The sequence below is a fragment of the Littorina saxatilis genome, linkage group LG7 (assembly GCF_037325665.1).
Source record: "Littorina saxatilis isolate snail1 linkage group LG7, US_GU_Lsax_2.0, whole genome shotgun sequence".
Lineage (NCBI taxonomy): Eukaryota > Metazoa > Mollusca > Gastropoda > Littorinimorpha > Littorinidae > Littorina > Littorina saxatilis.
Genome location: NC_090251.1, coordinates 33,354,243 through 33,379,365, shown reverse-complemented (window position 1 = coordinate 33,379,365; position 25,123 = coordinate 33,354,243). Strand labels below are relative to the sequence as shown.

The following is a 25,123-nucleotide window of genomic DNA, read 5'->3' as shown; positions in this document are numbered from 1 at the left end:
GGAAAGGGACAATATTCACTTTTATTCAGAACCATACTGCACCTGCAATCAGGTCACTCGGCATCTGACGTTTAAAAAATGTTAAAACATATCTAAATCACATGACAATGCTAGCGTTTGAAAAGAAGTCACAAAAAGCAACCGTCATCACATCTTAATCATACAAACGTACAATACAGAACAATTACTGATCAATGTGTTTAAACCCTTTCTGTCTGACTATTTGCGATGATAATTTAATATGAGAAAAAGCGTAAATGGGCATTTGAAAAATTATTTACATTTCTTCACATGCATGGTTCTTGAATAATGTGATTTTTGAAATGATGAATACTGGCACATGTAAGCAGGAAAGGGATCAACTACTTACTGTTTACCTGCAGCCAAGTAAACTAAACAACACCTTCACTATCCTCAACTCTTCCCCACAAAATTCTCTCGCACTAATGCAATAGTTATTCAACAGCGACTTCAAATTATCCCCACTTGTGTTCTTCGATGAAGCAGAAGCCTTCCCTGCACCAGCACTGCAATGTGAACAGTCAGTTTATTCACCTGACTCGTGCGTTGTTTGAAACGTTATAGCGGAGCACACTGGGGACAGGATGGGTAGCTGGAGTGGGGGGGGAGGAGATGCCATTTGATAAAACATCATGGAACGTGTGACTCTCCATAAAAAAAAACACCACTTCTCATGAGGTGGAAAATCAGTCTGATCCTGACATCTTGCACTTTTCTACTGCTCTACTGCTGGTAGAAAACGTTTTGCTTTTCAAAAAAAACCGTCCAATCACATCATGAGAGTAATTTCTTGCCCATGTGAATTTCACTCTTGTGCCGAATCACATAATTGCTTGAAAAGGTGATTCTGTTATAATACATGCGGAAATGCTGCTGGTATGACACAGAGCTACGAGCAGAGTGTTTTAAATGGAAGGGATAATGATGTATAAAATATATGTACTTTAATATGTTAGGTATTGCGCTTTCTTTCTTTACTTTATTTGGTGTTTAACGTCGTTTTCAACCACAAAGGTTATATCGCGACGGGGAAAGGGGGGGAGATGGGATAGAGCCACTTGTTAATTGTTTCTTCTTTACAAAAGCACTAATAAAAAAATTGCTCCAGGGGCTTGCAACGTAGTACAATATATTACCTTACTGGGAGAATGCAAGTTTCCAGTACAAAGGACTTAACATTTCTTACATACTGCTTGACTAAAATCTTTACAAACATTGACTATATTCTATACAAGAAACACTTAACAAGGGTAAAAGGAGAAACAGAATCCGTTAGTCGCCTCTTACGACATGCTGGGGAGCATCGGGTAAATTCTTCCCCCTAACCCGCGGGGGGCGGTATTGTGCTCTGAATTAATGGTGGGGATAGTGAAATATTAAACACTTCAAAAACAACTTTGTTAACCGTAACAACTTAATTCATCAACAGAAAGGCTGAACAATTATCTTTCTCTTTGCATGGTGTTTCAGGGTCAAACAGTATTGCTCTGTAACCTTAAAAACTGAGCTAAGAAAGTTAAATCAGACCCTGAGATTAAGATAGAAAAGATGACTAGACACATGCACGAGCTGGCCAAAATGAGACAGAGAAAAGCATGATCAGCACGGATCAGTGAGGCGTCCTAAATCAAGCGATGGGCGACAAGCATCAAAAATCTAAACATTTGTTCCATGATCTCAAAAACTTAAATGAAAGGACGATTTTATACGTCCATTACGAGGAGAATCTTCATTTGTAGACTATGATTTCACCTCAGAAACAGTGATTTTTAATTTGAAGTGGTGAAATTTTCCTATTTTTATAGAAGGATGAAGGTTAACAATCGCGCTAGTCACAAGCGCTTCAAGCACCGACCAGTCGTAATCAAAATATGAACTCTTCTATCCAATGATAACTTCCTAAATTTAAATATGTGCAGAAAAATTATATTTGCTAGTGTTATTTCCTCAGCAGAAGACTTTTTCTAATTATTTCCTCAGCAAGCCTTTTTTTTCTTAAAAGCTATTGTATGGATCACATTTTTTGTGTAAGTAGATGAGGAATAAGAAATACATTTTTGTAAAGTTTATAAAAGCATGTTAGTGCATTTTACACCTTTCCAATACCTATGTCATCCTTTTTATGATTTCTTCCTCTCTTCCCCTTGACAGTTAATCAGATGTCTTTATTTCAATCTATTTTCACAAACAGTTCAACACTTGTCCCTGCCTTCAAAAAGATAGAAGAAAATATTTTTTTAAAGTTCTGATGTCCAGAAAGCAAAAGACCACTTCTGTTCTCAAATCAAGACAAATTGTGGTGATGCTAATGATATGTGGTTCACTTCATATCCATCGTACAAAATGTAATAACTCATCATCTGAAATCACCACATACAGCTACTCGTACTTCCATTGCACACTCCATCAATATCAATACACAGTGTGTCTCACACACAACACAGATGTGAAGCTTCAAGTAAAAATGACACATACATACAGACATACACACAAGGTTATGAATCCATGTCAAGGTACTACATAGCAATTAGGAAGATATCAAAGTTTTTACAAAAGCACATGTATATGAAATGCATCTCAGACCGTTTCATTCGCAACTAAAAAGCAATGCTCAAAGAGAACACAAACTTAAAATCAGAAGAAGTTGTGAACTGATTTTCACTTGGCCTTGCAGTTGCAGAAAGCACCACAAAACAAAAGCACACAGAAAATAGAAGACAGTCTTGGCATTTTTTTTGCATTAATGATAAAATCTGAATTTAAAAAGTAGAACTAAAACTGGAATGCAAGAAGCAAGTCTAAAGGTTTACTACCAGCCAACAAAACAGTGGAAAATCAAGGAACGGTTCTACCAGCAAACACAAGAAAAAGACTTATCAAAGAACACAAAGCGCTCACATCTTGGACCAAGCCCCGTGGCAAATCAGAAAGAAGTAACCAAAAAAACATTAAAAAATGCTCCTCAAAATTACATGTATGAAACATATCTACAACATTTTATGAAAAAGCAACCAATGTACAACAAAATGCATGCAACGTTTGTGTTAACAAAAATTCTGCACACACGTTTCCATAAAATACCTGCTCAGTTTCACAGTCAAATAAGTTGATTTTCCTTATCAAAAGAACCTTAAAAATCAAAGCTGCAGACTGACATTAAACCAAGACATACTAATCAATATCTGTAACACTCTGTATGATCATAACGCCATTCAGAATCGAGCTGTAAAAATAGTTCAAATTTGTTTGTGCTCGGAAACAAATGCACAAGTTTAAGAAGTGACTGCATCTGTCACTGATCTTAATAATAAAAATAATTAAAACAAAAACGTAAAACCATGAAGTAAAATTTCAAAAAATGGCTAGGTCTGCAATTGTGCCCTCCACATGATTATTTTACATGATATCTCATTAAAAAAATTGTGTTGAAAATGGACACATAAAAAAGCACTTCCCAAAATGGCAACTAGAAGTCCCTGTCTAAAACAGGCCTTCAAAAAAAGACCAAAGAAGAATTGGTCCTCTTGTATCGCACAACCTATTGTATAATGGAGACTTCAAATAAAGCTCAACAAAGTTGCAACAAAAGAAAAAGTATGCCAAACAGTAATCAGTCTCCACCCAAATCAGAGTGTATTGATGCACATATAAACAAAATGTACATAGATCTAAAAATGCATTTCATAAAGTAACCCCTCACAGACATCGTGAACATGACTAATAGAAAAGTTATGTCAGAGAACGAAGAATATGAAAACTACAATATAATCTTGAATATTTCATTTCTTAAAAAAGAAGAATCAATTAGCGTCACATGCTCCAGTGTAATGGAAGGAAACATAAAGGCGAACACAAGATAGCTAAATACTGAATTATTGTTACGAGACACCTTGTTCTTGAAACTATGTCAGTATGTGTACGTGTGCACACAGATGAAAAATATGTCTTGAGCATTCTTCTTTCCCGGTGTTACAACATTATTACAAAAGGTTTACAAAAGTGCCAAATTAAAAGTTGCAAACAGAAGGGAAAAAACGTTTGTAAGTTTATGAACATTTCATGAAAATTATTTACAAAGACAACCGTTACTTGAATCTAAACATATAAACATTGAATTAAAGCTCGTGATTTTGTGTGAACAGAAGGAATCCCTCTACACGCAATCTTTTGATCTTGCACGCAGAGAGAACAATAGGCAACCACAACAAAGACAACAGAAACTTGCATCAGACATGGGAACTGCCTGAAAAAAAGAACAAAACTAAAGAATAAGGGGGTTCAGGATGCTCCCCCAAAAAAGTTTTCTTTATCGATCAAACTCTTAGCAATCTGGGGCTAGTCTGATCGATTTTTCCGAATGTAAACAGTTCTGTAACTTTCATGTTAAAATTTTTAAAAATAACTACATGTATGTAAATGACCTTAAGGACACACACATGTTAGCACACACACAGAGTAAGGCACACACAAAAAAAGTCTGTTTACGGTAACATAGGCCAAAAAAAATAGGGTCGGTAGGTCGGGATTTTTTTTTTTTTAAACATATTTTTAAGTTATTTTGCCAAAAAACAGACTTTTTTTTTCTCTCCCCCAAATGCCAAAAAAAAAAGTCTAGGGTCGCACGAAAAAATAGGGTCGGTCGGGATACCGTAAACAGACTATTTTTTTTGTGTGGCCTAAACAGTACCCACAATGTACACCACACACTTGTTTTCGTTTTGTTATCCGAGATTCTCAGTGAGAAACAAAGGGAAGTAAGCACTCTAAATGCATACAACATGTGCGATTGGTAAATAAAATGAGTTACGCGGAACCAATCTCCTAGCACCTGAGTGAATAACAAGCATTTCAATTGACTCGTACATTTCTATTTTTCCTGCGGATACTGTTTCATTGTTGCGGAAAATCGACTTTTACTGCCATTGGGATTTGCATTTTCCCCAGACAGTTCCCATGCCTGATGCATTCTCTTTCGTAACTAAACACACAGAGGTAACACACCAAGGACTGAAAATGTTTCAACTTCAAACGGTGAAAACATGACGGGTGAAAATAGTGACCTCTAATGTGATCATGAACGCAACCAATGCTTCTGAATTATCAAACTGTGATTAGGTTAATCTTTACATCCTCAAGCCACTCTACCGTGGCAAGATATTTAAGAAGCAACCACTAACCAAGCTAAGTCCTCATTATTTTGTTCATGTTCTCATTGTTATTTGTCGGTCTGTCCGCTTCAAATATTTGTCAATGATTAAACGTTCTATAAATTAACCATACTTGCTTTTTGATTCTATAGATTTCGAAACCAAAGCAGGCTATCTGTTTTAGATTTCTAAAATGATGATGGCTATGTTTCAATGAATCAGGAACCAGTGATCATTTAAAAACAAAAAAAGTTTTACCCCTTTCATTCCTCACCCTGTTTTACAAACACTAAGAATTTATTTTACTTTTAAGATCTTTTAATTGCCATAAATCTTTAAAAATAATTGTTAAGGACAGTGCTCTCCTCTTTGAAATCTGATACAGGGAAAATGTAGTTTTGAAAAAACATCTGGAGTTAAAACTAAATTCCCCATTTACCAAAGAAGTCAGCACAGAAGCTATACATTGCTATCATTTCCAAGATTCACACTGAGAAGGTATGGGGTCGGCAATTGACGAAAAATAAAAACTGATTTCAAATTGCCGAAAATTGCCGTCATTTTGCTAGAGCTGCAAAACTATTTTCAAGGTTGGGGACAGGCGACTGCCTAAAACCAAGTGAAGTCCCAAAACTTGTATGGCCATTTTGGCAAATTTTCTGAAGAAATAAAATCCCAGAAAAAACCCTGTGTATAAGACAGAGATCACGACTCGGTTATTAAAACTTTTTTTCCCTCAAGTTCACAACTCAGTAGATTTCATCAATCTAAAGCTAGGTATTGTTCAAACTGTTAAAACCTTTAAACAAAATTAAAAGATGTACACAACCTACATAAGTGATGCCTCATTTGCCCTTACGGACAGTAAATTAGATGATGACTGGGCGGAGAAAAGCGATGAACGGAGGACGTGAATGATGGAGAAGAACTGATGGCTGCCTTATCTGTAGTATTCCCTGTAGTCCCCGCGTGAGGGGTATGGAGATTTCTCCTGGTTGCGTGCCATGTCGTACACAATGTCGTCTGGTTGCGGGACATACAGATTGTTCAGAACATGGATGAGGATAGAAACGATGATGATGCAGATAAGCTGTAAAAGAAAAAACAAATCAGGTTAAGAGGTATCAAAGAGATAATACACAATGCAGAATATTTTATTGTCCAAGTTTGGGAAATCGTGTTGACAGATGCGGTTTTCACTCCATTCACTCTAGCCAAGCACACCAAACATACCCAGCTATAAAAAATAAATTAATTGAATGAATAGTAAGCATTACATAGAGAGGCACCATACATTTAAAACACAACGTTGCTGTGTGATCATCCATATTGCACTTCAGACTTCTGCATTGGAGTCCAGATCCCGTTCATCAAGAAATCGTATACATTGCTGACGGGTATGCAATAGGGGTGATTCGAGATAGATTTTGGTAGGAAATGTCTCTTCTAACAGGCACTTGTGTTGCTTAGCACTCCATCATTCAAACTAAGGGGCAGTGCAAGAGTCACAGCATTGCTGAAGCTACTTTTTGTCGCAGATTACGATATAAACAGTCAAAAGCTTTACACGACGATTTCACAGAAGCCTACACATACTTTTAGTGTTGCAAGCCAAATGAAATTTTATGCGGTTTGTCAGTTCGCATCTCCCGCCAATATTTAATTAACATTTCCCATGACCACCTTCTGGGGCTGAAGGCTGTGCGCGGTATGCCAAAATGGACCCGCATACCACCTTTTACAACTTTCTTACGTAATCAAATAGAAAGAACTCTCTCTTGCCAAGACTAATAGACTTCCATGTAGGCTTTTGACGTAATTAGTTCATGTGCAGGGCCAGATGTGAACCTGATCGTGGGCCACACATTCCTGCCCGGAGAATGCTCAAATTGATTCGTAAAACGTTTGCAGTTGTTGACTCCTTGCATGAAAGTAAATAAAACTTGGTATTTTTTCGAACGGATGGCTACATTAGACAGTTTAGTCATTTTAAGGTATCCCTATCAGCAAACTCTACATTCAAAGTTATCATATTCTGACATGAAAACAATCATATATGCTGTCGTGGCTTAGCAAGGGTGAAAAGTTATATGTACCTGTTTAACGCCGATGGTGATGGCAATACTAGCAATAATAATGATGTAGTTTTCGAAAAAATCCACAAGAGCTGTTTTGCATCCCTGCAAAAGAAAGTTGACAACATTCAAAATTTCAGTGCAAACAATCTTGTTGAAGTTAAATGTGTTATAACTACAAGTACGATAATAAGATACGATAAGAAGGTCAGATAAGATAAACATAAACATCCATGTTCCTGTCATCATGAAGATGAAATATTCTCTTTTAGTACCACAACACATCACCCATGGACAAACACAAAGGCTACGGCTAAAATACACAATCATACACATACAAAGTAATCAACTCAACTGTTGCATTATGATATCACACTTTCAGTCAGTTATCACAATACACAGGCCCCTATACAAACATTACAAAACAATACAATTGCAAAAAAAATGTAATACTGTCCAATACAATATATTATCTTAATATGAGAAATTGATTTGTGGATGTCAATGAACACACAACATTAAAACACATCAATGTAAACCCACCGTTCTCTGAATGTTTTCATTGTAATCTCGCTCCTGGTTGCTGGCGCCCTTATCGTAAATGGGGCAGACTCTGGACGTGTGGTCCTGGTAACGAAAGTAGTCCTTGCAACAACTGCCAGGAGCCGTATCTGCACGCGCCGGATCCGCGAGGTACCAGTTGGATTCCAAGTAGTCCTTGGGGCTATCTCCACCACAGCATCCCAGCTGTTCAAAAACAAAATTCATCACAGGTTAAGAGAATGCTGACAAAATGTTTCACGTTCCCAGTGATAGTACATGAAGGAGAGGGGGGGGGGGGAGGGGGGGAGGGGGGTGATTGCAGGGCTCCTTAAACAGTGTGCCCTGTAAGCACTAGGAACACAAACAACTTACCACAAAATCATGGAGGGGGTCCCGCAATGCACAAAACCTGAAAATAGCGTGTCCCACATACATACAGTCCCTGCTGTTTTGGACAAAATTCTGTCAGATCTGTATCAACACAAATTTACAAAGTTAATCCAACCGATATGACCATGATTTTGTGACGGTATCAGGGAACTTCCAAAAGTCAGCATTACCATGACATGAGTGCCCCAAAGATAATGTGTCAGCGTGAAACGTGCCTTCTTAACTCCTTGTCTCCCAGGTACGGATATATCCGCTCAGACTGTTAGCTTCAGTCGCTTCCTATAACGTCCATTTAACGCCTGCATTCCAGCGTGTTGATACACAGTTACTACACAGTCACTACAATTCTGAGTGACCTGCTGCAGCACAGCTGGTCTCGGTTAAAAAAAAAACTTGGTCAACATAGGTGGGGTAGATTTAAAGTAAGAATATGAACCACCTGGTCTTAGGACCCTGTAAAGTTCAATCAATCAATATGAGGCTTATATCGCGCGTATTCCGTGGGTACAGTTCTAAGCGCAGGGATTTTTTTATTATTTTTTTTAATGCAATTTATATCGCGCACATATTTAAGGCGCAGGGATTTATTTATGCCGTGTGAGATGGAATTGTTTTGTACACAATACATCACGCATTCACATCGACCAGCAGATCGCAGCCATTTCGGCGCATATCCTACTTTTCATGGCCTATTATTCCAAGTCACATGGGTATTTTGGTGGACATTTTTATCTATGCCTATACAATTTTGCCAGGAAAGACCCTTTTGTCAATCGTGGGATCTTTAACGTGCACACCGCAATGTAGTGTACACGAAGGGACCTCGGTTTTTCGTCTCATCCGAAAGACTAGCACTTGAACCCACCACCTAGTTCCACTGAGGGAGTCTAAGGACCCTCTATACGTTCAAGTTGGGGGACCCAGGACCCTCTAGGTAGAGGGAGTGGGGAGTCCTGGGATGTCCGTCAACCTGTAATAATCTGTACACACCGGAAATAAAAAGAGAGGTAAGATAAGGTAGTTTCATTATAGTCCAATGAGACGTTCATTATGGAATTTCAGGCTGCTTTCTCCCTATACTGTACAGATCTAAGCCATTTTTCTTCTTCTTGTTCATGCATGTCTATGTTCGTGTTTTCAAAGCCCTGAGACTTTCTCTGGGAACTTGGGATCTTCATCTTCCTATGCAAGCACATGGGGTGTTCAGACACCAAGGAAAGCTGCACAAAGTTGACTGTGAGAAATTATTCTCTCGCCAAACCTCAGGTCAAAATCCAAGCGGACAGAGATAAACTGGTTTTAATGTCAGAATGCTAGCGACTGTGATATTTCCCGACTCCGTTATTGCCACTCTCACTCACCTCTGACTGCATGATGTTCACTGCCCGGGTAATTTTGTTGATTGGCTCGCCTGTGAAACGGTTCTGCACAATGTCACGGATCAGGTCGTTCTTCCCAACCGTGTCTCGAAGCTGAGGAAAAAAACAATCAGGACATTTAAGTTTGAACAAAAAGAAAACATACGGGTTACCTCTTCACATGCAGCCCCATACATCTATCCGGACGCTTCATTTTAACATTTTTTAAATCCTTTGAATATGAAATACGGTTGCCTATATGGTGAGGTGATTGAAATTGTGCACGTAGTCAACTCCTTTACAAACTGTACAATCAGGTCAGATCGTTGCATCAAGCCAAATACGTAATTGAAATGGAGTGGTTTGCATCAAAACTAATTTGCAAATTGCTTAACCTGTTCGATGCCAAGAAATATTTGTATACAAAGCATTACAGTGATTACCTGGCTCAGCCTCTTTGATGCATGCGGGTGACGTCAAAATCTACACCTTAGCACACAAGTCACGGCTACCTGTAGGGCTTCTGGACCCTTGTGTCAAAAAAGCCCTGACTGGCTGACTAGCAGGAGTAACAATTGTGCACGTCCATGATACTGGGTAACAGTTACAGAATCAGTGAGTGACTAACTTTGCTGGTCTATAAACTTGCTCTCACAAAGCCTTGGACTCAGTTGATGGTTTCATGTGATGTGTGACAACTTTGTCTGATGAAATAAAACGTGTTTGCACAAAAAGTTGTGTTTGTGAATTTTATTACATATTTTTGTTTATCGAAGCATGGCCTCAAAATGGCGCTTGAAAGTGGGACATGAACAAAGCTTCTCACTTCTATGCACTGGTGTTTTTGTTAGAAACACCAAAGATCATTTGTTGGGGCACATGATTTTAGGTTAGGACACATTTTTCCAATAAAAACACAGAAAATAATTTAACACTTAGTTATTTCAGATTTAGATCAGGAATTGAAAAAGAGCCTTGTCATAAGCTACTTTCGTTTACATAAACGCTTTAGGGAGAATGAATTGTCTGAAGTACTAACGCTTACACTTTACAGCAACAACATTATTTTGTATGTTGGATTATAACTTACTTAACTCATTGAGCAATAGATCTTTCAAAAATATCAATGATCGGCAATAAACGCAGACGATTTTCCGATCTCACTTGGTTCCGTTTCCTTCTGTAATGTACGCAAAGCACACTAACTGACAACACGCAGTCGACCCGACCCACTTGTCAATGTGTTGTGATGACGTAGATGCTCCAGAACCTTCCAATTTTTGTCTTTGGAATATCTGATTGAAAACAGGTCTTTTGTATGTGGACAAGCCTGTTTAAGTTTGATTATTTACACTTTTTGTCAAAGTGCTCATGTCCCCTGTTACCTAGTATCATGGACGTGCACAATTACATCCTCACAGACCTCTACACCTACTAGGGACAATTCTGGTAATAGGCTCAAATATAATGAGCTATCAGTGAGGATCCTGGAGATATGTCTTTATATGCCACAAGATTACGTGATTTTCTGAAGTGAAGTAATTGGAAAGAGAAAGTCCGGGTCACAGAATTTGTTTTTGTTTTTGTTTGCAACAATGGATGGATTACTTTATGAACAAAGTTACACAGGTCCAGACGATGTTAACAGGCTGTTTGTCCCCAGTTTGTGCATTAATCTTTCTGGTGTGCAATTATACAAAATATATTTACACACTAGAATTACTAAGACAAAGAACTGTCCCATGGGATATACAGCAACACATCCTTGCATTCCCCTGGCAGGAAAAAACTGCCATACACATGTATACAACCCCACTCGTGCCAACGAGTGCCTGTGGGAGTTCAAGCCCACGAACACAGAAGAAGAATTATATGTTTGCATGCCTGTGTTTTGCTCTGTGAATCACTAATTATGGTAGCTCATGTCCATCATTTCTATCAGCGTGTCAACATGATCCTCACTGTGACAAGACCACATCCCGGTCAACATTCTCCCCTCCCTACAGAAACAAGACCACTGTTACGAAACAATAACACCCTTTAGTATGCGCAAAGCATAAAAAAAACTTCATTCTGCTGTCAGAGTCAACAAACAGAGCAGGGGGAGCACCAAACACTGAACAGCCCTTTTTCCCCACACAGTGGCCACACAGCGGCGACTCAAACACGTAAAGCATGCGATAATCCCTTTTGGCAAACAGACGCAGGCTGGGAGCATGACGTCTGGCGTAGGGGTGACAGTGTGGACAGTCCAGCGACGTTCCCTCTGCACTTCCTTCTTCACACCATTAATGTGGGGTCAGTAACGTTGCCTTTCCGCCCTCCCCTCCCTGAGTCTGTGCTACCAGCCTCAAGTTTCACTTTTTGAGTTAACCTTTCCCTCTCCGTTGTCTTAGGGAGCTCTTGTATGTGAGGTTTTGCTACTGTTGTTAAAGCTACATTCCTACTCATCTTGACCAATCTGTCAGACACCACAGATATGTCCAGATTTTTTTTTAATGGAATAAAAAAATCCTTCAACTTGACGAAAATACAACGGCCTGGTTTTTCTCTGTCCAGATTAGGAATTTTGTGCTGAATCAATTTTGTAACTGACACCAGTGCCCCACATGAAAAAACGATTTTTTTACTTTTTTTTTTTTTTACAAAATTCTTTGCTCTGCACGTAACTCAGCCAGGCATAAAGGGTTTGGGTTTGTGTCCAAATGGGAGGATGCTCTTATCACATGTAAAATCCTTGACAGATAGAAGATGATGTAAATTATCTCTCAAATGAGAAGGATTCGGTACTATAAAGGTTTTGTTTCTGAGTTTCTGTCAGCTTTTCAACAATTATTTGTTTTAACCAGATCCAAATTATATACATATCCCCCCCCCCCCCCCCCCCCCCTCACCACCCACAAAATCTCACCTTTTCACCTTGCAGAAAGAATATTTGGATCATCACCCTCGTAAAAAATTAAACTTACACATTTTATGAACCCCATTTAAGTGGGAGGTGTCCATGCTTAGCCTTAAGGGGGGGCAATAAAATACCACAGAAATATACTTGCACTACATGTATCAGCAAACACTGTACATAAGGTAGTTTCTTTGGTATCAGTTACAAGATCGTGCAGTGACTTGTACATGTTTAAAGAGTTTTTCTGAAATTGTAAGTGTCACTCCTCAGTCCTGCATTTTTCACCCATAAAGGGCCATGTGTGTGTGCCATGTATGAACCGTGTGTGCTTTTTAATATTTTTTCTCGCTGTCATATTACGCAGACTGAATGAAAAACCCAAAACATGAAGATAACCATGTGGATGCTATGAAAGAAACTTTTCATTGTGTTCAACATTGTATCATTCTAGACACCCCATGCCGTACAGCGATGCAAAGGACAACATAGCGTCAACGCCTAAACACAGGGATAGATGAGGACAGTATTCACCAGCTGGACACAGCAGTGCATTAGTCACGAACTTTAGACTGAGAACAGCTACTATAAATCCCATCTTCACCTATTAAAAATTGCTAACACGGATGAATAACCATGCACCTAGCATGGTCCCTCAAATCCTTGACCACATCCTGCAGTCCCACCCCGCCTTTGACACCCTGAGACTGTACCGCCATTTTTCTTCTTCTTCTTCGTTCATGGGCTTAGACTCCCACGTTCACTCATGTTTTTAGCACGAGTGGATTTTTACGTGTATGGCCGTTTTTACCCCACCATTCAGGCGGCATACGCCGATTTCAGGGGGAGGCATGCTGGGTATTTTTGTGTTTCTATAACCCACCGAACTCTGACATGGATTACAGGATCTTTTCCGAGCGCACTTGGTCTTGTACTTGCGTGTACACACGAAGGGGGTTAAGTCACTAGCAGGTCTGCACATAAGTTGACCTGGGAGATCGGAAAAATCGCCACTCTTAACCCACCAGGCGGCAGCGACCGGGATTCGAACTCACGACCTCCCGATTAGGAGGCCGACATCTTACAACCACGCCACTGCGCCCGTCGTACCGCCATTTGAGGCCCAGCGCACTGTGGAGGCCCACAAGAAGCTGTGGTGGACTTTGCCCAACAGACGTTATGGACATTCTAGCATGGTCCAAAACAGAAGAACTATTCCAGACAAATATTTATAGAAACAGACAAGAACGTACCTCTTCCCTGTAGACAAATCCATACACGGAACCGGCCACAGTTAGTCCAAAAGCCAGACACAGGGCTGTCAGATACTGGAACAAAAGAATAACAAGTTCACTGAGTAAGGACCATGTGTAACCTGAATCCTTCCTGTGTTGATGTTCATGCACACCACCACAGATCTGTCCAGGGTTTGTACACAGGCAAAGCAGAGCATCCTGTTTCACTTAAATACACATTATAAATCAAGACTCTAGACTGCATCCTGCAAAGAGTGAACATTCTTGCTGAATTCATTTAGCAGGTTGACATTGTTACTGTTACAAAAGGATTACAGCAAAAAAAATAAGACTATGCACTCTGCACAGAACGCAGCCAGGTTGTCAATGTTTAGTATGTCTTCAAAAACAATGATGCTCTTATTCCATGGCTAGTGATTGTAAAACTAAAAGGCTGGACAGATCTACGTTGCCGTTGGTGAGCACTATTCTTTTTCTTTCTTTCTTTCTTTATTTGGTGTTTAACGTCGTTTTCAACCATTCAAGGTTATATCGCGACAGGGAAAGGGGAGAAATGGGATAGAGCCACTTGTCAATTGTTTCTTGTTCACAAAAGCACTAATCAAAAATTTGCTCCAGGGGCTTGCAACGTAGTACTACTGGGAGAATGCAAGTTTCCAGTACAAAGGACTTAACATTTCTTACATACTGCTTGACTAAAATCTTTACAAACATTGACTATATTCTATACAAGAAACACTTAACAAGGGTAAAAGGAGAAACAGAATCCGTTAGTCGCCTCTTATGACATGCTGGGGAGCATCGGTAAATTCTTCCCCCTAACCCGCGGGGGGAGGTGAGCACTATTGAAAAGTGTACATGAGAAGTTATATTTAAGTGTATGCTATCTGCATAACCACCACCACATGTTGATTTAAAATTCTGCAAACTAGAAATGAATACTGAAAAAACCCAGTAACATAGCCTTAACTAATAGCATAAACTAACAATTCTGAATTGAAGGAATGAGACAGCAACACAAAGTACAGTAGCTCTTTGAGATAGTCTTTACTACAGATTTTTTTTTTAATCCGCAACAGCATAACTAATAAGTTTACACTGTAAAGGTGTACAGTAGAAAGAGAGTGGGGGTTGGGGGAGGGTCGTGTTAAGCTGAAATTGTCCGAAAATAAGTTCCCATTTAAAAAAAAATGTATGATCCAAAGTGAAATGGAGGGATCGGGACAGCTGTTTCAAACTACACCATACTGAGGTTTGCCTCCCCCCCCTCCCCCCCGCACACACCCTTCAAGAAATTTTAAAATACATTAAAAAAATTAATGAAGAACAAACAGATATATATAAGAATCAACAGCTCAGTTTCTGGCAATGCAAAATTAACTCCCTGCCAACTTTTGTGCACCCCAGGGAGGGAGGATTCCTGTGAAATCAAGAAGATGTGTGGATAAACATCATACTGTGTGAGGTTAAACAAACAAGTGTTTTCCCCAGACTGTAACTTTTCTTTCTGGAGGAGATACAATATAGCAGGGAAGCTTTCCAGGTTTTGTGATGATGTGAATTCTACCATGAAAACACCTGTTGTTACTCCTATTCTAGCCTTGGCTTGAGGGAGAATAGAAATTAGAAAAGAACCTCCCTCTTAAGACTCTACACATTAAAGCCCCCAAATAAAAGAAGACAGAAAAAAGGCCTCAAAATCTCACAGTGAAAAATATATATTTTGTAAACAAGTATGCATATAAAGAATACAAAGAAAAGGAGGAAAGAGAAACAAAACAAAAACCCAAAGTAGACATTTGTAGAAGGCTTCTTTTTGGAAAATCCTGTTTGCTTTTGTCTGTCTGTCCTGATTTTGTTTGTTTTTATTAGGAAAGAGAAGAAGAGGTTTGAATTGATCTTTCACTCTCCTTTTCATTTTTTTTCAAATTTTTTTCACTCCTGTTTGCTTTTGCTTAACTTAATGGTGCACTTTCCTGTCCCTGTCCCCAATCAATGTTATCCTGAAGAAGCCTCCACAGGCGAGAGTTTGACACCATATTTCTGCTGTTTTTGTCTTCACTCTTGGTGAGGAAAGATCTCTCCTGATGTTGTTTCTTATAAATTGCTTGTCTCACCAACGGTCATTGTGTATTTTTCAGAAAAAGAGAAAAACAACGCTCAGCCCTGAAAGTCCAACAAATGGTGTACTCGCCTTTGGCTAGTGATTCTGAAAATTTACTAGCCAGAGACTGAGAGAGCAAAACTTTACTAGCTAAACCAACAATTTGTTTCAGCAACTTGACTCGCATTTGGCAAGTATATGAACATTTCTACTCGCCAGTTACATGTTTCTACTCGCCATGGCGAGTAAAATACTGGCCACTTTCAGGCCTGATGCTCCTTCTACCAATCATCACTACTACAGTGGAACCTCCCTTTGATCTTTAAAATTCTGATTACAATCAGGTCTGAAAACAGGAGGGAGTGGTGGGGGTAAATTTACAAAGGTTATGAACAAAACGTCTGAGAAAACAGGGTCAAAAGCGAGGAGAGAGTTAGTATTGGTGTTAACCGGTAATTACCGGTTGAAATGAGAAAATACCGGAACAACAAGAAGAGCAAACGCTCGATCGAGTCACTTTCGCAGTTCTGAATATTATATGAGGCATCAGATGGACAGGAAGAAATTGCTATTCATAATTTGATGTAAAGAATAATCCTATAAAGTTTGAATCAAATCCGATGAATAGTTTCAGAGATATGATATTTCAATTTTTTTCCTTCAAGACATACCTGTGACCTTGAAAAAGGTCAAAGGTCACCAAAGCAGACGTCAAAGTGTAGAGGTCACTGGGAGTCACGTTCACATAAAATTTGAGCCCGGTCACTTTTATAGTTTCCGAGAAAAGCCCAACGTTAAGTTGTGTGTTGCCGAACAGAAAAGGCTAGTTATCTCCCTTGTTTTTCTGATAACGTTCGTAAAAGGCTACAGATGTAAATACTTTGATGTAAAGAATAATCCTACAAAGTTTCAATCACATCCGATGAACTTTGTCAAAGATATAAAATGTCTAATTTTTCCTTTGACGCTGACCTGTGACCTTGAAAAAGGTCAAAGGTCAACGAAACCATCGTTAAAGTGTAGAGGTCATTGGAGGTCACGACTAAACAAAATATGAGCCCGATCGCTTTGATAGTTTCCGAGAAAAGTCCAACGTTAAGGTGGTGTCTACGGACGGCCGGCCGGCCGGCCGGCCGGACAGACTAACACTGACCGATTACATAGAGTCACTTTTTCTCAAGTGACTCAAAAATGGTAGCCGGTATGACCTACCGGTTGATTTTTTAACTTACCGTGTGTTTTTTTTTGCTGGTAAAACAACAAATCCAGTACTCTGAGTTGGACTCTTACTGGTTCAAATGACCAGCCTATCGTTTTTTTCTGGACTATAAAAGTTTGCGTACCGGTTTGAAAAAATACCAGCGCCATCACTGGGGAGTCTTAAATCAAGGGGCTCCACTCTACACTACAACAAATAACAAACCCACGACTCTTCCTGACCAACACCAAGCCCCATCCAACAGTATGAACTTACGAAGCCCTCAAATTATAAACAAACACTACATATCATAAACAAACACAGCCCTGCAGACCTCTACCACTCATCTCTACACACTGAGTTGAACACTAACAAAGGAGAACAAAAAGACGTGTCCTTACCACCACCAAAGCCCATTTGACAGTCCGGAGGCAACAAATTTTTAAAAAAACCACTGTACATCACAAACATAAACAAACACTGTAGCTCTTCAGACCTCTACCACTCATCTCTACACACTAAGTTGAACACTAACAAAGGAGAAGAAAAAGACTTGTCCTTACCACCACCAAAGCCCATTTGACAGTTCGGAGCCCTCCGATCAGACCGAAGAGGGAGAAGATGAGGATGAGGGCCCCGTCCACCAGACTGACGTAAATGAGGATCAGGTAACGATCCAAGGACTTGTCCAGCTCCAGGTACTCATTGCTCCAAAAGTCCAGACGCAGCCACAGCAGCACTCCAAACACTGCGCTTCCAAGTATCTGTAAAAAGAGAAGATTTTGTGAAGTTATTATTATGCTACATGTATTGACACAATCAAATCCATGTGCTAGATGAGAGAGAAAGAGTGTGAAAAATGAAGAGATTTCATGTCCTGAATAAAATCATGCGCTCTGAAACGAACAGAGAGAGAGAGAGAGAGAGAGAGAGAGAGAGAGAGAGAGAGAGAGAGAGAGAGAATCTGAAAAGAGAGCTGAGGATCTTCCAGAATGTTGCTAATGCTATATAATATATTTTTCATGTATTCACTAAAGAGGGAAGGGGGAAAGAGTGAGAAGTAGTAACAATTCTTGACAGTGGAAGTCTCCCCTTATACACCCCCCTCCCTTTTCAGATGTTCTGTTAAAAACATCTGTAAATGTAACTCCCCTTCAAGGCTCCATCTCTTCTAAGGCCTGGATTTCTCAGATGTTTAACGTTTAGGTCTTAAACACTTTGTACTAATAAATTTGTGTGTGTGTGTGAGAGAGAGAGAGAGAGAGAGAGAGAGAGAGAGAGAGAGAGAGAGAGAGAGAGAGAGAGAGAGAGAGAGAGAGAGAGAGAGAGAGACTCAGACATAAAACGCAAGAAGTTGGCATTCTGATTCAGCTCCAACAAAACATAGAAACTGGTTTTCATAAAACTAGGTCCTTGATGGATACAGTACTAGAACGTGCAAGGACAGGAAGAGCAGACATCAATCATTTGAGAGACTGCTAAATCAATTGTGAGCGATCCTCAAGACCAACAGACAGTTATAATAGGATTGAACGCTCAGTGTACTTCAGGGCTCCCGCTGAAGAAATGCAAAAAGCCTACAAATTCTAGGGGGTGAGGTGTGTGTGTGTTTGGGAGGAGGGGGGAATTTGTGTTCAAAAGAATATATATAATCTTTCTTTCTTTATTGTTTAACGTCGTTTTCAACCGTACAAGGTTATATCGCGACGGAGGGAAGGGGGGTGATGGGATAGAGCCACTTGTCAATTGTTTCTTGTTCACAAAAGTACTGATAAAAAATTTGCTCCAGGGGCTTGCAACGTAGTACAATATATTACCTTACTGGGAGAATGCAAGTTTCCAGTACAAAGGACTTAACATTTCTTACATACTGCTTGACTAAAATCTTTACAAACATTGACTATATTCTATACAAGAAACACTTAACAAGGGTAAAAGGAGAAACAGAATCCGTTAGTCGCCTCTTACGACATGCTGGGGAGCATCGGGTAAATTCTTTCTCGTCCCAACCAATATGGGACTCCCCCTAACCCGCGGGGGGCATATATATAATGGGCTATCTAACGCAAACTTGAGTACATTTATAGGTTCACAATTTTACATTCCTCAGAAATCGATCAATTCATTCACACACAAAAAAGCAGGAGTCCTGGTGCTTAATTGCTGACAATACAAGTACACCGACCCCTATCGAAAGCTTTATTCAGATGCATGACTATCTCTCGAATGGTATAAAAGAGACTGGGGGCAAGCGTAGTAATTGACGCAATCATCATCATCACACGTCCACTGCACGCACAGACACTCTAGGCTACTGAGCACTCTCTGGAACTCTGTCTGGCATCAACCTTGCAAAACCGTTCCATATTGATTTTTTTCTCTCCCCCTAGCCTCCCCTCTTCTTTTCCGTCTGCTGAACTGAGATTCTACCAGGAGCATTCATTGCCGAACATCACTGACACTGCAGCTGTGTTGACGCTGTCTGGAAAGCTAACTGCATGACGGCTCGATGTTTAGGAAGCAAATGTGGTTATTAATTCACAGAACTGTTGGATCAGAATGCATTACAATTTACAATGAGCAGCACTGTGGCATAGATAATACTAAAAAGAATCTGCTGTGACCAACATCAGTAGCCAGTCGATCTGTAACACTAACAATCATCCTCCTTTTTTATTCAAATGATTTTGTAAAGGAGTCTTTTTTGACGCACTCGATCATTTTTGTGTTGAATTTCTTTGTTTATGTGTTTGTTTGGGTCATGTGTGTGCTCGTGCACACTTGTGTTCTCCAATAACCATTATCATATCGCAGCATATTTATATACTATTACTAATGAAATAGATAACAATTTGTAAATTCAGTGCACCACTTTGAGTCAGATGAAGACATTAAAGGTTTCACAAACAGAGAGTTTACTTTCGAGATACTGTGTACGTGGTTGTGCATTGTAATTAAAAACTAACATATAATATCAACCGAGGTATAGCTTTTAAACCTGTATTATTCATGACAGCTTTTTAAGGCAAAAACACTTGACAGAATGTCAGAAAGATCTTGAGATAAATAATATCTGCAAACATAATAAGCCAGATGCCTTCTGACTTGGACGTCTCATTGTGCAAGAATACAAGAATTGCAAACTACCACATTATCTACACTCCTCAACGCTAATCTTGCAATGCCTTTGTCTTGAAACCGCAAGACTTCACTGGCAGCAAAAATTGCCTTGTCTAAAAGGGCTGGCAGCACAAAAAAGCCAGAAAGGGAACAAAGTTGAGGAAGGAAGAACTAGCTGTTGTACAAGTTGTAGATTACCCCACTTGCAGCTGAGTCACAGAAACAGGGGAAAACCAGACATCTCCCGCCCCCTCCTCTTAACCTCTACCACAAACACATCTGGCTGCAGCATGCACAACATTGAATTGTAAGACAAAATGATGAACCGCCATGACAGCTTCCCCCCCCTTTGAGTCTCCTCTCAATTAACCAGCCAATGAGAATGTCAGTGTTAATTGTGAGACTGAGAGCTGGCAGTGGAAACTCAGTTCTCTCTCTTCCTGTCTCTTTGTCGCATCACTTCTTTCTACCCTCTGTCGATGTCAGCGTGACCTTAAATTAAAACAAAAGCTTGTGACCATGTGACCTTTCCCCATAGCGCAAAATGATGGGCACAAGCTTTGAACCTTGCAGAACCATGTGCTCTAAGTGAAAAAGTGGTTGACAGTGTCACTGCGCAAAGAGCTTTGTATTTTTCTATGTAACACATCCTGTTTGTCACTGAGCAATTTCATTTTCAATTTGTTCACTAGTGTCAATCACAGTACATGCATTCTGAACATTAAAGCCATATGTACTCGATGACTATACACGCTAATTGCTTTACCAACAGCTGGAGACATGCTAAATTAAGTTCCCTGCAAAATATTGTGGTCTAGGACCCCTTCAATGTTGAGATATGTTAATTTTCATTTTGATCTGGATCGTCCTATTTATAGATTTGCCAACAGAGGTAGCGTTGACGCAAGGGAAATAACTCCGCGTCTTTGTTTACATCCAAAGTTTTTGAGACTCAAAAACAAGCTGTAATGCATGTATATGGTCCGCGCATGGCGACATATCGTCATTACATGGTCTTATGGTGCGTTTGACATCGATTATGGGCAAACTACACTTTGTAAACACGGGAGCGCGTACATATGCCTTTAACAATTGGTTATAGCTCACGGTGCCATGAGGGCTGGTGAGGCTGGGGCAATTTGCTCCAATGACAAGAAGGGCAGAAACAAGGCAAATCGTACAATGTAAGACTGCAAAAATGTATCAGATGCTACAACTAAGTTTTATGTTCTAACCTGTCTGTTGTATCTCTGGCTTTCCTATTACTCTACTGTACAAGATTTAAATACTTTTTTTTTAAATATATATAACACACATACACTCACACAGTGCATAAACACACACTTACAGACACAGCTAACGCTTTTTTTTCTTCAAAGTAGAATACACTAGGAAAAACTAATCACAGGCCCAATGCTCCAAGGAAAAGAGTTAACATGCTGCTGGAGAAACAGATTGGCATTCTCCACCCCTGGTCAAGCATGTGCTGCCAATCAAGAGACTCCCTACAAACATACCCCCTCCCCTCCATCACCTTATGCTTTATTTTTTGCAGAATGGAAACACCATGAGTCAAGGCCAGCTGTAATGTAAACAAGGCAACTTCACAAGGATGTACACTTTTTCTTGCCAAGTGTTCTTGTCTTGATGGCTGATACAAGAACGATAGGCCTTCTCTGACCTGATCAATAGCACTAAGCTCAAACATCTGCTGAGTAGTAGTAGTAGTAGTAGTACATACATATATATACTAGATGATTACCCGCTTTGCCGGGAAGAAGTAGAGCCGAATACCAGGCTGCGAAGGAAAGGAGATAAACGCGCAAAACACTGGAGACCTTCTAAAAATAGTAACGTGCAGCGACCTTCTAAAAATAGTAACGTAGTAACGGGAATATGGATTGACGCCACACAGAGGAAGGGAGATAATCGCGGCTGAAAACACTGGAGAAGATAAGGAAGAGTTACTGGTAGTGGATCCCGACAACAAAACAAAAAAACCAAAAAAAATCGGTTCAGCGCGCACAGCGCTGTGCGCTGAGAGCACGTGTTGAAATATCTCATCGATGAGGTTGTGTCCGGGGTGTAGCTGAATACGGTGTCCAAATTTGAAAAAGATCCACCGAGAACTTTGGCCGTGCATCGCGAACAGACAGACAGACACTAGTCGTATATATATATAGATGTGTATTAGTTACTATTTCCTGAACATATTGCTAGGATTTATTTTCTTCTGCAAATTTGCTTAAAAAAGTGTAATGACTGTAATGACAAGTGTCATTTTCAATGTCAACATTTGGTATACTTTCAGGCAAAAGAGAAAAATATCAGCATGTCTATCATTTGCATAAACTGTACAGTAGAACCCTCTTTCAAGACCTCTAAAAAAATGAAGAAATTGGGTCTCAAAGTCGGAAGGAGGGAATCTTAATGGAGGTAGATTAGAAGAGGCTGTGAGTGTGAAACTGAAAGCAAGTTTTTAAAAGGGGGGAGGTCTCAAATTGGGGGTTCCACACAACCACCAACATTCTCTTTCATCTCACAATGCTTTTTTATTGGCTGGAATGGATGATGTTTGGAGAAAAAAAACCTGTCAGAGTGTTTGTGGCATGTGGATGGGTTGCAATGCTTTACGCTGAAGCAAACACACGTTGCCACTGACCAGTGGGCACATGGAAGTCTTGAGCGGTGAATGTGTACAGTGGAACCCCCCCCCCCCCCCCCCCCCTTGAGGACCTCAACAAAATCTGAGAAAACCAGATTGAGGGATGAGCATGGAAAATGACCAAAAAGGACAGAAAATGGTTCACGGATTAAGCAAGATTCAAAATTAGACCCATAAGGCATTAAGTCCAGATTTGGATAGATTTGTTTTTTAAATCTCTGAACAAAGACAAGGAATGATTCACACATGACCATGGTGTTGTTTTCTGCTTCACATGGAATGGAACTTGTTAACCTTTTTAATAATTTAAACCAAACTGAGTACACTAAGACTAAGAGGAGTTATAAATAAGTATTTATTTCCAAGGAGGAAGAATCTCATCTCTGGCTAATCCATCAGCGATGCCCAGGGGACCATTTGATTAGGCCAGCTAACCCCTCAAACTGCATACATGTGCCTGTCATGCATGTCAACCTCTCTTGCCTTAGAGCAAGAACTACTTGGACAAAAACCTGACAGTGACACTCCTCTTTTGTGAACCTGTTAAGCTGACCACTGGTGAAACCCTGATTAATGATGCGTCAAAACAGCCAGCCAAACCAGCGATTGACATCAGATCACAGGTTTGACATCAGCCTGTGCACCCGTCACTATCCTGCAAAACAACAATTTATCACCTAGTTCAAACCTGTCCTTAGGACGGAAAATACAATAGCTCTTCACAACTCATAAGAGTCATATATACTGTACTCCTCTTTCTTGGTGGTAGTACTTACTTACTGCCCGTTATGCCAGTTGGCATGTACGGCAGCACTTGGTGGTAATACTGGTATGTTTTGTTGTTGTAGCTTTTCTTTTATCTGTCCTTTGTTCCTACCTGAGACCTATAGTATAAGTATAATGCTAGGCTGTCTACAGACACTGAGACAGTCAAAACCTTTTGATCTCCTTTTGTTGACAAAGCCTAAGCAATGAAAGAGTACTGACAAAAAGCTGCTTACCCTCAGAGTCAGACTAGTACTGGTAGACAAACCCCGGGGCTAATTCTCTGTGGGGTGTTAAAGGATTGAATGGTGCAGCCAATCCTATGTTATAAGGCCCTGGAGGGGACACAGCTAAATGAAAGTACACAGATCAAGTGCTCTGAGTCTGAGTCAAACTCCACAGAGAATAGATTTTAGAATTAGAAAAGGTTCTTCTCTTGACTGTTTCACATAGCATCAGCAGTAAGCACAGGCCTATTAGTTTTAGTTTTACAAATTATGAGATCATGCTATTGGATTGAATTGTCCTTTTTTTCATTGAGTCAATTTAGAGATTATTTGTCATTTTTGTGTCTCGCTTTGTTGGTATGTGTCAGTACTGTCACTGTGTGTATGTTTATAAACATCTTCAATAACGACCAAATGCTATTTGTTTTATGAAAGTGGTAGGTTAATTGACTTATTGTGTAATTGTCATGTAAATTTAACAAAATTGTTTAACTCTATAGTGTGATGTCAATTCTGCCTTCTTGTTTTAGTATTTATTATGTTTTTCTGCAATCTAATCTATACTGCCTACTGCTCTGAAATTAATTTTGAATTTTCACATCATATCACATGAATAAATATATGTATACAAACTGAAAAAGTATGATATTGCACAGGCTTGAATCAGCCTTTGTCCTAGATGTGCAGTTCTACTGTTCTACTGAAGTTGAAACTGAGGTCCCTTCATACTCATACGAGTCATACTCATAGCAATCTAGCCTCATTGAGTTTTGATGCTGCAATAAAATGTGTTAATATCTTAACTGCTTCCTCTCATTCAGTCTCAGTGCCTATCCTACCTTCAAGACCTAACCAAACGACCAAAGTAAAACGATCCGATTCCGAATTGATCTATCGGGGTACACTTAGTCAAGTTATTGCTGAGCACTGCGAGTGGGAACAAATGTAAAGGGTTGATGGTTCGGTACTTCGGAGCAGTTGATCCTAACAACAGCAGTATTAGGCTGTTCTGGATATCAAACGCCACCCACGATCGACAAGAATACAAACCGAGAAGGCACCGACCGAGCCACATTTCTCTTGCTCACAGACGTGTCAAGTTGCCTGGTGCGAAAAGATAGATTTGCCCGTCCGTCCATTCCATTCAAAAATCACATCAACATAAAATGCACCTGGGCTGAAACTTACCCATAATATCACCAAAAATACGGTGAGGAGAAACTTGAGACAGAAGAGCTTCTGATCTGTCCTCATTTTGCCGTGCAATAAAATAACGATCTACTCCAGTCAGACGACACTCACACACCACCACCACTCTGCCTCATTTCCCCAGACTTTGTTTTGGAGCTTACTTC

General features: G+C 39.8%; 1 protein-coding gene across 1 annotated transcript; it reads right to left on the bottom strand.

The window, feature by feature from the left end:
* Positions 1 to 3: 3 nt before the first annotated feature.
* Positions 4 to 25,120, bottom strand: LOC138971260 (CD151 antigen-like). The gene is made up of 7 exons (XM_070343965.1): positions 24,957 to 25,120; positions 17,555 to 17,755; positions 13,687 to 13,761; positions 9,538 to 9,648; positions 7,787 to 7,990; positions 7,265 to 7,348; positions 4 to 6,258 (listed from the first exon to the last, which is right to left on the bottom strand). The coding sequence occupies exons 1-7, from the start codon at positions 25,020 to 25,022 to the stop codon at positions 6,109 to 6,111; spliced, it is 891 nt and encodes a 296-aa protein (XP_070200066.1). The 5' UTR covers positions 25,023 to 25,120; the 3' UTR covers positions 4 to 6,108.
* Between the last annotated feature and the right edge of the window lie 3 nt (positions 25,121 to 25,123).

Excerpts from the sequence above, each read along its gene's own strand:
- LOC138971260 (XM_070343965.1), bottom strand. The coding sequence starts at position 25,022 with ATGAGGACAGATCAGAAGCTCTTCTGTCTCAAGTTTCTCCTCACCGTA. Across the intron at positions 7,991-9,537 it reads TGAACATCATGCAGTCAGAG|CTGGGATGCTGTGGTGGAGA; the intron begins GTGAGTGAGAGT and ends GTTTTTGAACAG. Across the intron at positions 6,259-7,264 it reads TCACCATCGGCGTTAAACAG|CTTATCTGCATCATCATCGT; the intron begins GTACATATAACT and ends TTTCTTTTACAG.